The sequence below is a fragment of the Syngnathus leptorhynchus genome, chromosome 17, assembly GCF_054491065.1.
Source record: "Syngnathus leptorhynchus isolate UIUO chromosome 17, UIUO_Slep, whole genome shotgun sequence".
Taxonomy (NCBI): Eukaryota; Metazoa; Chordata; class Actinopteri; order Syngnathiformes; family Syngnathidae; genus Syngnathus; species Syngnathus leptorhynchus.
Genome location: NC_141211.1, coordinates 1,599,063 through 1,611,703, shown reverse-complemented (window position 1 = coordinate 1,611,703; position 12,641 = coordinate 1,599,063). Strand labels below are relative to the sequence as shown.

General features: G+C 42.7%; 1 protein-coding gene across 1 annotated transcript; it reads right to left on the bottom strand.

Annotated features, from left to right (window-relative positions):
- Positions 1-3,074: 3,074 nt before the first annotated feature.
- jakmip2 (janus kinase and microtubule interacting protein 2) lies at positions 3,075-12,435 on the bottom strand. The gene is made up of 24 exons (XM_085936640.1): positions 12,314-12,435; positions 9,523-9,769; positions 8,715-8,969; positions 8,397-8,639; positions 8,110-8,319; positions 7,651-7,749; positions 7,434-7,580; positions 7,220-7,360; positions 6,994-7,050; positions 6,751-6,873; positions 5,999-6,127; positions 5,461-5,544; positions 5,153-5,215; positions 4,966-5,064; positions 4,693-4,794; positions 4,561-4,614; positions 4,419-4,484; positions 4,277-4,345; positions 4,068-4,145; positions 3,952-4,002; positions 3,719-3,871; positions 3,578-3,643; positions 3,286-3,387; positions 3,075-3,110 (listed from the first exon to the last, which is right to left on the bottom strand). The coding sequence occupies exons 2-23, from the start codon at positions 9,649-9,651 to the stop codon at positions 3,337-3,339; spliced, it is 2,469 nt and encodes an 822-aa protein (XP_085792766.1). The 5' UTR covers positions 9,652-9,769; positions 12,314-12,435; the 3' UTR covers positions 3,075-3,110; positions 3,286-3,336.
- Positions 12,436-12,641: the final 206 nt, after the last annotated feature.

The following is a 12,641-nucleotide window of genomic DNA, read 5'->3' as shown; positions in this document are numbered from 1 at the left end:
TGAACATGTGTTGCTCACCTTCTCATCCAGCGGATTTGGAAGGGATACACCCTCCTTGTTGGATCTCCCCTCCTCAGAATCAGAATCATCATTTGGACTTGCTGGACGTGGGCTGTGGGATGCCCGGGGGCCCCTCTTCTGACCCACGCTGAGGGCATCAAAGTCGATGGTCTTGTTTTCGAAAGCGTCAGGCACGCTGCAGAACAAGCCGCCGTATTTTTGTCGAACCCCCTGTTCTGTAGAAACGGGTCGGGCCAGATACACGGGCAGGTTGTCCTCTGCCTTCCACTTGTGCTCTGCCATGCTGCAAGCAAGCCTCCACTGGTGACACAGGAGAAGGAGGAGGAGGAGGGTGAAACTGGGGGTAGAGACAGCGTGTGTGTGTTTGTGTGTGCAAGTTCATTTGAGTGTAGAAATATAGATGGATGAAAATGTATACATATATGTATCGATGTAATATACATCCCCCAAAAAATACATCAGTCTGGTCTCTGGGTTTTGCAATTTAAGACACCAAAACATTTCATTGTGCAGCTGCAGGATTATTGTGTCAAAAATTACATGCACACAGGCGGACTCAATTTGCAGACCGTGAATCTCTAACTGGATTCCAGCGGCATCTGATAAGCCAACATGGAGGCCCAAGCGGATGCAGCTGCCCAATCTGTTTATATCTTGTTGCTTGGCAATACACAATTAGCCCTAGACGGATCTGATTGTTTGTATTCCTGGAAGTCCAGCTAATAGTTAACAAATGAATTTACACTCAGTGCACTGTTGGGAGTGGTTGTAAAAGTAAGGTGGGCTTGTCATACATGCAGTCCAAATTAACACTGGTTGACGTGTGTGTGAGGAGTTGGCCCACTTACCCACTTTCAAAAGGTCCCTGTTGCCGTAAGGCCTTTGGGTGGCGGCTCCAGACCAACGATTATGGATTTGCCCAACGAATCACTGCGCACCGTTGCACTTACATGCACTTATCGGCCAGGAGCAACATGAATGCATTGGGAGGGATTTTTTTTTTTTTTTTTTTATAAACAAACTAATTTGCCTCTTGCATCCATTTTTAATATCATGATGATAATCATGATTATAACACAATCAGCATTTCATGTCCAGTACATTTCTCATATTTGCTAAAAATGTCTCAACCATATTTCAACCTGCATGAAAAAAGTGAAGCTTTAGACAAATGTTGCGTCATTATTTTCTTAGCGCCTCTTTGTCTGTCTCTCCACTCAGCTTGGACACCTGCTGAGTGAGTGCAGCTCATCTCTTTTGTTGCTGTGTCACTTCCGTGGGAGCACTTCTGGCCCCCATGGGCGCTTTGGCAGCACATGAGAGAAAAATCGCTATGACTTAGTGGTGCTGAAAGGACAGTGACAGTAATGCTGTACACTGATGTGGCCTCATCTGTTTTGGTTGCTTATATTCTGTTAAGCAATAAATATTCATATGAAACATTTGGGATCATCATGGTCTGAAATGAAATATAATCATTTAATGAAGTACAGGCTGATCATTTTTAAATTAATTGTGAAATGTAAAATATCGATAAATGAAATGTCTATTCCCAGTTTTCCCTTCTACGACTACTTTTAATACAAGTTCCTACACAAAATGAAAGACGTCCAAAAATAAACTAAAACAATTTGTCATCTATTAACGCCAAAGTCTTGTTTGACTTTGTCCAGTTTATTTAATCATCTACGTGAAAGTAAAGGGGACGGTGGGGGTGGGGGGGCAATTCTTGTTGGAAAACAGATACAATAAAAAAAAGTCCTCTGTGAGTTAAAAAGAAAATATATAGATTTAAATATACATTACACAATTTCAACCACCCGGGGAAAAGGGTAATAAAACATTGGTATCATAAAGGGCCTAGAATGTACAAGTGAAGCAGGGACAAATGCATTTAAGGCAACTCCTTGACAGCAAAGTTTGCACAAAAATACTCACGGTTATTTCCCGTGAAGTCGTGGATGGAGGCGCACATGTATCAGTTGGAAATATTTAGAATGGCAGGTACCGAGTTCGAGTTTGGAATAAAGACTTAGGGGTGTTAGTATCCAAGAAGAGGTTAGCAAAAATAAAAGCAAGTCATTATATGAAAATGATTCCATTTGTTTTCCCAGTCCTTTTGTGGATTGCTAATAAAGATTCTCAATTTTTCAAACGGTTGACCTCAATCAGTATTGGTAGTATAGATATATTGTTTAAAGGTTTGACAATATTTACAAGCCTGATCATTCAAACTTTAAAAAGGGTGTATTGATGCAAAACAAGTCTGCCCTCGCTTGGTCAGCAAGAGCAATTACGTTGGGAAAGGATTCAAAGAAAAAAGGGGAGAAGGGGTCCACATTCAACTTTTTTTTCTGTGATGTCAAAAAAAAAAAAAAATCATACCAGCACAATAAATGATGAAAGACATGGCTTCAATGTACATATGAACATCAAACGTGTATGAATCCAGGGCTGGGGAGCTGTTAAAAAAGGGAAACCCATAAAACCAGGGAGTAAAGATCTTTCTTCATCTGCTAACCTTTGGAGAAAATCCGCAGATGAGTTTTGACAATCCAGTCACTTTGAGGTCTCCAGTGTTCATCTTGATTTGAGTCTCCCAACCTGAGTGGCTTCCAGTGTCAACACACCTTTGATGGCCCCTGCTTGCGTTTCCATCATTTTAGATTTGAAAGAGGAGACAATCAGCTGTGGGCGGGTGTTTTTTTTTTTTGTCTTCTTCATTTCCCCCAAACCGTAATGGCTGACACACAATAATATTATTACTATTACAATTACCCTGCATAGCAGAGACATCATTTTCTTCCCAGGCTTTGGTTTTGGATTTGTCAAAGCAACACGGGCGGGCGTGCATCTACATGCAACTGCATATACACGTGTGTGTGTGTGTGTTTTTTGTTCTTGCAGTCCTACATCCTGAGAGACCCGCTTAAAAAGAAAAAAGAAAAATAACCAAGAGTGAGTTTCCACGGCCAACATCCAATAGACTCGTATACTGTCACCATACAAACAGCCAGTGTTGCTCCACCACACTCGAATGAAAAATAAAGAACACAACAGCAGTGACGATGTCCGGCCAGATGCACCACCTGCAAAAAAAAAAAAAAAAAAAAGTTAAATCTTACATATACAAAAAATTTAACACATAAAAAAATGGATACGAATTTAACACACACAAAAATTACAAAAAGATTACAAAAAAATTAACACATACAAAAAATTCTTTTTTTCCAAAGGTTACACTGTTAAGATTTATTTATTCACCTGAAGCCCCCCTTCTCCGACTCACCTCTGCTACGGGACGTGCCAAAAACCTCAAGGCCAAAGGATAAAGGCAAGAGAAAAGAACAAGAATAGAAACAAAAACTGCCGGGAAAGAAAGCAAAAAGACAGGAAGAGAGAAAGTGAGAGAGAGAATTAGAGGAACATGCAGCATGTTAGTCACATTAGGAACACACACAGAGGAACAGTACAGGAAGTCACAAAATAGCCACGCAATATTTTTTTTATTGACATTCTATTTTTTCTTATATTTGATATCAAAACGGAAGACTACCTTTTCCTCTAGGTCTTTAATTTGCCTCCTTTGGATCTCGGTCTTGTTCTCAAGATCTCGAATCCTCTGCAGAAAACAATTTTTACGAATTTGCTTCAATAAAACTCATGGAAAATATTTTTGTTGTTGTTGTTGACGTACCTGGTGAGCCTGGTGCAGCAGTTCCATCCTTTCCTGCAGAATCTGACAGTCGTACTCTCGACTCTTCCTCAGCATCTGCCTCCTCAGTTTCTCCACCGCCGTTCGCAGCTCATCGCGCTGCAGCTCGTCTAAGGGCTCGCCGTATTTGATCACCTACGGTCGAGACCATCCAGCCAATGGTCAAAACGACAATATTTTATCGACATCGGATATGACTGTTGACTTGAAATGACCTTGTCCTGCTGCAAAGCGTTGTATAACGTTGCCTCTAGCTCCTGGATTTGCTGTTGAAAAAAAAACAAGTTATTTTCTTCAGCAAATAATTTAAGGAGCTAAAAATCTTGCTTACCAAGTAGGCCTGGTCCAAGGCTTGTTTTCGATAGTCCAGCTCCTCCTCCAGGTATCCTTTCTGTTTACAGAACATCTCCTGTTGAGGGTTAGGATAAAATATTAGTGATTCCTAGAAACCTCATTTGCTCACACGGGATCATGGGTAGACAACTCCGGCATGTTTTGTTGATTCATCGTGCTATGGACGAATACAGGTGCGACGCTCACCATCTCTATCTCCAAGTCCATCATTTTCTGGTGTAGTGCTGCCTCAGTTCCCTCAATCTGTTGTATCCACTAGAGGGCAGAGAAGAACAAAGTTAAAGTATGTGATAAAAAGTCAAGTATGAACCCAATGCAGAAAACTTACCTTTTCTGCTAATGACAAAACGGTGCTTGCTTGAATAATGGCCACTTGTTCCTCATTTCGTAAATTCTTAAAAAAGACAACAAAATTCAACCAATCAGCATTTTGCCTCGTTTTTATTCAAATAAATCGTGATGTAATTTACCCCGTTGTCTCCCAGGATATCTAAAAGTTTAATCAAATCAGGTATGCACACGTCCTGTGGAAAGACCGCATGGCATTCCGTTACGAGCGGAATTACGTAAATGACATAATCCAACTCGGTTCAGTGTGGTACCTTGACGCCTTCCTTCATGCAGTAGATTTGCAGAGCGCTGACACCCTCCGAGAAGGGATGCATCCTCAGGTGGTTGAAAGGAGGCGACCTCCTCTCGCGCTCCTGAAATAGCAAACGCGCATCCTCCAGTGAGTCGGACGTGACAAAACGTTCTGTTTTGTGAACCCCCCTGCTCCTTTTTTCTGGGATGTATACTGCCCCACATGACTTCCCATCAAGTGGGAACATTCCTTCCAGCTAAGCGGTACTTAGCGCGCAGTATGTTTGGCTCACCTCTAATTCCAGAATCCTGAACTCTAACAGTTCATTCTGGTCTCTGGAGTCTTGGAGCTCCTGCTGAGCCCGACAGCACTCCAGGTCCAGTTTTTCCACCTGGACGGCACATAGTTTACAAATATGACCTGGATAAGCCTTTGATGGCAAATGAATCATTTTGAGCTCATTTTGATGCTAATCCAACCTTCTCGTAAAGTTCTTGATTTCTTCGCAGGAATAGTTGCTTCTCCTCCACCCATTTGGAATCCTGATGTAGAATAGACAAGCTTCATGTCAAATGACTTTTGTTGGTTCTGCTTGTTTATCTGGTGCAGACAACACAGCCATATTTCTATGAAGGCCCGATTGGAAGAGAATCGAATGATTTCATCTCGCTGTTCTATACAAATGCATGGAACTGTTCTGTGTAATTTGACCCACACAAGTGGTCACGTAGAAAGTCAATCTGGTTTTAAAACGCCGAGTGTGAGCGGGCGATTGCGTGTGTCGTACCTGACCCTTCATGGTCACCTCTTTCTCCAAATCTTCAATTTTGGCCTTGTACCTGAGTATGTCTGCTTGGAGCTGCTCCTGAGCCTGAAAGATCAAAAAGAAATTATTTTGCCCTCAATTTCACGAATCCCCCGCCATCCGTCGAATTGATGTTTCACAGTACAGGATGCCGGTAAATCAATTTACCGCATCTCTTGACAAGATGATCGCTTTTATGAACATGAGCTAGCATGTCCAGTGGAAAATGTGAGAAGATCATAATTTCAAACTGCTGACTCTGATGACTTATCAAGCAAACACTTCGTATATGCCGTACGTAGCTGAAACTAAAGGCTGGGCGATTAATCGTGATTTCCATTTTAGCGTCATCTGAGTGTTTGGTAATTCATTTGAAGAATGCAAGGAAAAATTGCCCAAATTGCGAACCTCAATTGACCTAAAACAGAAAAAGTTTGACGTCATGTCAAGTGGAAAAAAACAAAAGCATATAAGTTCACGTTACAAAAAAGATGCTTGTGAAAATTAGAGGGTTGTGTACCTTGGCTTCCATCTCAGCATCAAGAATTCCTCCCTTCTGTTCCTGCAGCAGGGCGTATGCTCGCTGTAAGGCCTGGTATTCCCTGGTCAGCTGACGGAAACGGAGCTCAGACTCCTCATTGGCTAGACCCTGACCAAGAAACAGATCCTCATCTGTCAATACGTCCTGCGTGTCTTTGTTATTGCCTGGAATGAGGTTTGACACTTGCAACTGGCAAAACACATACACGTATGTGCATTGACTTCATATGTCAATACTGGATCTACAAATTGTTTTCACTTTTAAAATATAAAGATATTGCTCGCAATTTTGATTACCATTCATCATTTTCAAAGTCTGTGATTTTAAAACTGGTTATTTATCAGTTTGTTATGTAGCCTATACTGTATCTAGCATGAGGCGTTCATAAATCTTTTTGGGATGACATTCATTGTGGCCCTTCAAAGGATGCGGCCCGCGGCAAAATGAATTTGACACCCCTGCCCTAAAGAAAAAAAGAATGTCACCTCCCCTGTGTGTTAGGCTTGGCTAAGCATGTCTGTTACTAGATTACTGAATTTACTGCTCAATCTTTAAGCCCTCGCGGACGCTTTACCAGTTATAAAAGCCGATACAATAAAGAGTTCTTCTGTTCCAAGTTTGCTGCCAAAATAAAAGCGGACAGTGAAAGTTGAGGATGATTGACTTTATGAGAAAACGCATATGAATTTGCTTTGGAGGTGAAAAGGAAGGAGTGGAAATGGAATAATCACCACATCCAGGTCTTCATCTGGAGTAGCCGGTGTTCGATCCATACGGAAAGAAGCCACCGAGGATGTTTCCGAATCCATTGACTCGTCGTCATAGCCGAAGAATGTGTCCACCACAATGTGCCTCTGCGCAAAGTTCATATAAATGACATAAGTGGGCGAAATCCACTCATAACCACCATTGTGTGTGATAATCACAACATGATTGACTTCAAGAACATAAATTCAGATTTCATTTCTCTTCACCTTGATTGGTCTGGAACTCCTTTTATGTCTCTTTTTCCGAAGCAGTTTCTCTCGGTCCTGGAACCAAAGAAGAATTCAAATCAATTTAATGGTGACATGAAACTCGCTGACAGTACCTCTAGGCTGAATCATTTTCACGACGGATTATGCGTGTCATTCACGGTGAACAACGGATGTGTGTCAGAAGACTAAAGGACCGTGCGGTCGCAGTCATGACGACACGTACTCTTGCGAGCTCGTCAATCATGCTTTGCTGTTCCAGGACTTGAAGTTTGAGAAAAGCTATTTCCTGGTCATCCTGGGCTTGGTCCAGGTCATTCAGGGACTTCGGTTTCTTTAGCGGAGGTTGGGAGCTGATCTTTTCCCTCTGATAAAACAGAATCAGAAGGTCAATTGCTCTGTACAGAACGGGGAAAGTGCTGGTGCGCCTCTGTGCTGACCATCTCAAGGTTCTCCTTGGCCAGATTTCTTGCTTTCTCCTCCAGCTTCTGGATAGTCAGCATCAGGTCATCGTTGCGCTTACTCAGCAGTTTGTTCTTGTCCAACAGCGGCTTGTACTGCTTCTCCGACTCTCGCACACGCTTCAGCTGCTCCGAGAAACGGCAAATGTTAGCGGAGGGGAAAAGGAAAGGGGAAAAAAGTCCAAATTGAACATACAAGTTCATTCCGCTCATCTCCTAGCAGCGAGTTTCGGTCCTCCAACTTGCGAATCGTTGAGTTGAGCTCAGCCATACGCCTTTGATTTCTCCGCAGGTCCTTGGTATCAAAAAAATAAAAGAAACAAACTTTTAGTTTTTGGCATGACTGATCATTTGAGGGAAAGTCCGAAATGAAATCAAATGAAAGCGTTGACACTGCAAGTGTTAAGTGTTGTTATGCAGAAATGGCACGTTCCAGAAAATGGATCTGACGCAGCTAATGCGCCCACATCATTATCACTTGATGAGAACTGACAAGACAATATTGTCAGTCATGAGACATCATGATAATATCGTATGTCCATGTGGTTTGGTGCTCATCCGTGTCAACGTGTGAAATTGCTTTGATATGTTCTTTGTGGGATTTTATTTTTTTTTTTTTAACAAAGAGAGAACAGGAAGGATGTAAGCTCCTTACAGGGCTACCACAGTGCTCGGCGCCATCTCCGACACGACCCGGAATCTCTCTCTTGGGACTTCCCGCGCCGCACTCGGCCTCCTTGACCAGGAAAAGCTGCTCATCCAGCGCATCCTTCTGAAGCTGCAGCTTTTGAAGGAAGCCCGTGGTTGACTCCATCTCCCTCTCCAGAGAGAAGATGGTGCGATCTTTTGCTTTGATTTCATCTACCTGGAACAGGAAAGCAGCAGGAATAGGGTTACGGCCGTCCGGCGAATGTGAGGTCGCCCACAGTGACTGTGCCTGACCAGTCTCCGAATGTCCCGTTCGCAGTCCCACTTGATCTTGGAGATCTGTTCCTGATGTTGCTGGTGCTCCACCCGCAGATCGCCGGCCTTCATCTTGTCTGCCTGGATCATGTTGCTGAGGGCTTCGTCCGTTTGCTTCTTGGCCGCCTTCAGCTCGGCTATCTCTTGGAGGAGCTTCACCCTCTCCTGATCAAAGAAGCGGCGAGCGTCCTCCTTGGCTTCCAGAGTCAATGCTGTGCGAACCTATAGACAGATTTGATGATTTTTGCATCAGTAAAGAAAAAAATTCTTCTTCCCAACACAAGCATTCTTGCCAACCTTCTCGCCGCTGCCATCCCGTATTGCGCTCAGTGCAGTCTTGAGCCTCTGGTTCTCCTGGTCTTTGATTTTGGCATGGCGGGCCAGCTCTTGCTCATGCTGCCGTGTCAGGTTTTCCCGAAGGGCCTGGAGCTCTTTTTGTTTTTCCTCATGCCACTTAGCGCGCTGCTCCGTCAACATGGCGGTGTGGCGGTGTTGCTCCTGCTCGCGCACCCGCTTCACCTCCTGCACTTTGTCTCGCTCCAGCTTGCTCACCTTGGTGGAGATTGCAATTAGACGTGGGACTTTGTCACTTGGATTCGAGCTCTCATTTCAGAATTGTGTTGTGCTTGCAGAAATGCTTGTTACTGAGCAACACCGCATCAACCCGTTGACTGCGGGTCCTTATCATATCCAAAAGGAGGAGGTTTAAGGTTTTCCCACTTATTACTGGGATGATAGAAACATAGCTCCACCTCCACAAGCCACCAATCAGGATCCATAAGTTTCTCATTCTTGTATATAATGGCGTACATACGTAAATGTTACATTTCTTCATAAGTCACAGAGTTAAACCTAAGTTGAAGTACATGTCTTGAAACGCAATTTCCATCTCTATGTGTGTCTTGACATGTGAAGAAGTTGACAATAAAGCAGGTTTTGACTTTGACTTGGGTACATGTTAACAGAAATGGTTAAATACTAACCACAGGACATGTTCTGTACCTGACCATCTGTCCACGTTCTTTATTACATGAGCTTTTGAGCGTCACGTGTGGGTGGGAGCTTTTCTCAGAGAACATCCAAACACAATTAAGGAGGACAATACCTTGCATTTTTCTTGGTGCAGTTCGATCTGAATGTCAGTCAGCTTGGACCTGAGATCTTCATTGGCTGCCTGCAGGGCAGAGATGAGGGCTTCGGGCTTCTCGCCCTTCACGCGCCCCTTCTTGGCCATTGCTTCAATTAGTCAGTGTCTCTTCTTTTGCGTTCATGGAGACTTTACAGAAACAGTCCAGGGTGCTCCCAAGGCTTCCTGTTTCTCCTCTTCTTCATTCTCCTGTTAGACAAAAGGGCTGGGCGAGGGTCAAAGGGGACCAGCAGAGAGATTTTTGGGGTTACAGACAAAACTGTATTGAAAAAAAAAAAAATATATATATATATATATATATATATATATATATATATATATATATATATATATATATATATATATACATTTGTATTCATGGACGTGCTGGCCAGTGTGCCAGCGTGCTGCTCCATATTGTGCTTGTTATAATTATATAAATAAAGAAATGATGTGATCTTATTTCTCGGTTTAAAAAGATTTAGTGCCGCATGAAGGGTTAAAAATAGAAAATCTAATTGCTGATGACAAGATTGTTCACTTTGACACACTCATAATAATTCTATTGAGAATATTCTTTGCATCTTACAAGAAATGAATGTTCAGAGAGTAACAACTGGAGTAATTCATTTTCACTGAAGTCAGAGATTTCTGCAAGATAATTTGAGTCCATTCAAGCCTTCAAAACAAATGTCTGGTGTTCAATAGCTTCTATTGATACAGTGCAGTACAGTACAGTGCAGGATGATGTTTTGCCAATAAGTTTTTTGTTTTTTTTGCCTTTCTAATTTGAGTAATTGAAGTTAGCTGCCGTAGGAGGGAGAAATTCAATCTCCTTAAGTTAGATGGAGACAGTGATACAAAGATAACCAGAGAGAAAATGACATAACATTGCTTAAAAGATTTTGGAATACAGATTAAAGTCATGGTCACATGGAATCAACATGGACGTAACACACGGCAATCAAGTGGCACTTTTTGAAGTCACTTTGACGGAGTTGTCCAAAAGAAAATAGTGGCTGCATATATAAAATTTCTCGTGGCATCCCTGATTATCTGTCAATTGTGCCACCATACCCTAGTCGGGAATCGCTGAATAAAGATCTCCCTGTGAAATTTCACTTGGGGGCGAAAAACAAGGTTCTGGCTCCCATGACTCCAAAATCAGATTATTTTTCAAACTCATGTCAATGCTGACGACAAGACATGTGCTGTTCTGGGCCAAGATGGCCTCAAACATGACACAACGGATGAAGGTAATGAGTCGGCATTTCGGTGTTGCCATGTGCAACACCTTCATGCAAAGCCAGCTACATTTGACCAAGAGCACTAATACGGCATTAACCTAGAAATCAGTCAGAGCGGCCAAAACCAGAAATGAATTTGATGTCTTTTTCAAACTGATTACTGTCATATTTTATCTTCAAACAGGAAGCCGCTGGCAAGTCTCCTACGAGGTCAAACTGCTTCTCTGGCGTTATAGGAAAATAAATCAGACCAGCTGGGTTATCCGAATAACATTTCAGGTGAAGTAAAAAAAATAAAAAAATAAAAAATAAAAAGTTGTTTCTGTATATTCCAGGATTTGAACTCAACGTGCAAATATGAGTCCAGGCAATTTGGGCAAACGAACCAGAGGAACCAAAGATTTGCCAAAACGTCCTGACCTTAAATAACAACGATGACATAATAATTGCTCACACACATGTGACTGCTCTACCATAAGAAGCATTTAAAATCTTTGCTTCTAAATTGTACACTATCATGCGACTTCCTTGCTAATCCGTATTATGCAATGACATCGTCAAAAGCTCAACTGAAGGTGACGTAAATGACCAACCCTGCAATTTTAATGAGTCTGGCAAAATATCAACTGGAAGGATGCATTTAATGGTAAAGAAAAGCAAAAACATTGATTAACTTTTCACATTGCTGTCAGTCTCACTCGTTGCTTCTGTATCTTCTCCAACATACATCATTAAAAGCAGAACTCTTGTGAAATATTGCCCATTTTGAACAAGCCCTTTTATGTTTGATTTTTATGTTTTGGAAACATTATCGACTAAATATCCATCCTTTTAAGAAAGATGCCACTATTTTATTTCATTATTGCCCCTTTCATTCAAGCTGACTTTTTGTTTTCTGATCAAATACATTTAGAGGAGCATACCTGTTGTGATCATTGATCAGCTCTAACTTTTGATAACAATCTACTAAATCTAGAGCAGCCAAGAGCTGACCTTTGAAAGACAATAATGTGACCATTGTTTACAGCGCCGCGTGTGTTAAAATTAGGCCAGTGTGACAACCCCATGGCAGATATGGGCTAGCAGACACAAATGCTTGCCATCCATCATTGGCTTTGCCACCAACAGGCTACTGAGATGATGCTCACACGCTCCATTATGGTGTTGAAAATGCCTATTGAGCATCCCCCCCCGCCCCCCCCCCCCCCTTCTTCCTCCTCCTCCTTCTTCCCCAGCAGCCTCCTCCCACGTCACCCGCGCAGTGCAGGCCGAGATTCTCCCACTTCCTTCCGACATGCAGGCTAAGCGGATGCTGCGAGTCTAAATCGTGCAAAGTGCCGCTTTCTTGCCCCGTCGTCACAACGCAATATCATATGAATCGACATAGTGTCAAATCGCATCAAGTCTGCAGCAACAACGGAGGAGAGAGAGTCAATGCATGTCTAATAGGCCCGCTAGTAGCGGGAAAGCCCCACGCGAGACCAGACGGTGCCGAGTGTGGACGTTTAGCCTCATCGTCTTACCTCAAAGTCCATTGAGAGATGTCCGAACGGGTGTGAAATGCACTCCATGGGGGATTACTGCACGTTTTTAGATGGAGAAAAAAGGGGTGAGCATCATCATCAGTCAGCGTGATGAAGAGGAAGAGGAGGAGGAGGAGGAGGAGGATGATGCTGGAGTTTAGCACCGCCTTCCTCGGCACGATGAGCTCACTCGTTTCCGTCGCAGTCCACCGACATCCGGCCGGCTCTGCATAAAGCAAAACATTGTTGCCCAAACAAGGGGGGGAAAAAACAAAACAAAAAACATGTGCATAATATATATGTGCTATTTATTATGTCTCCTGTTTTG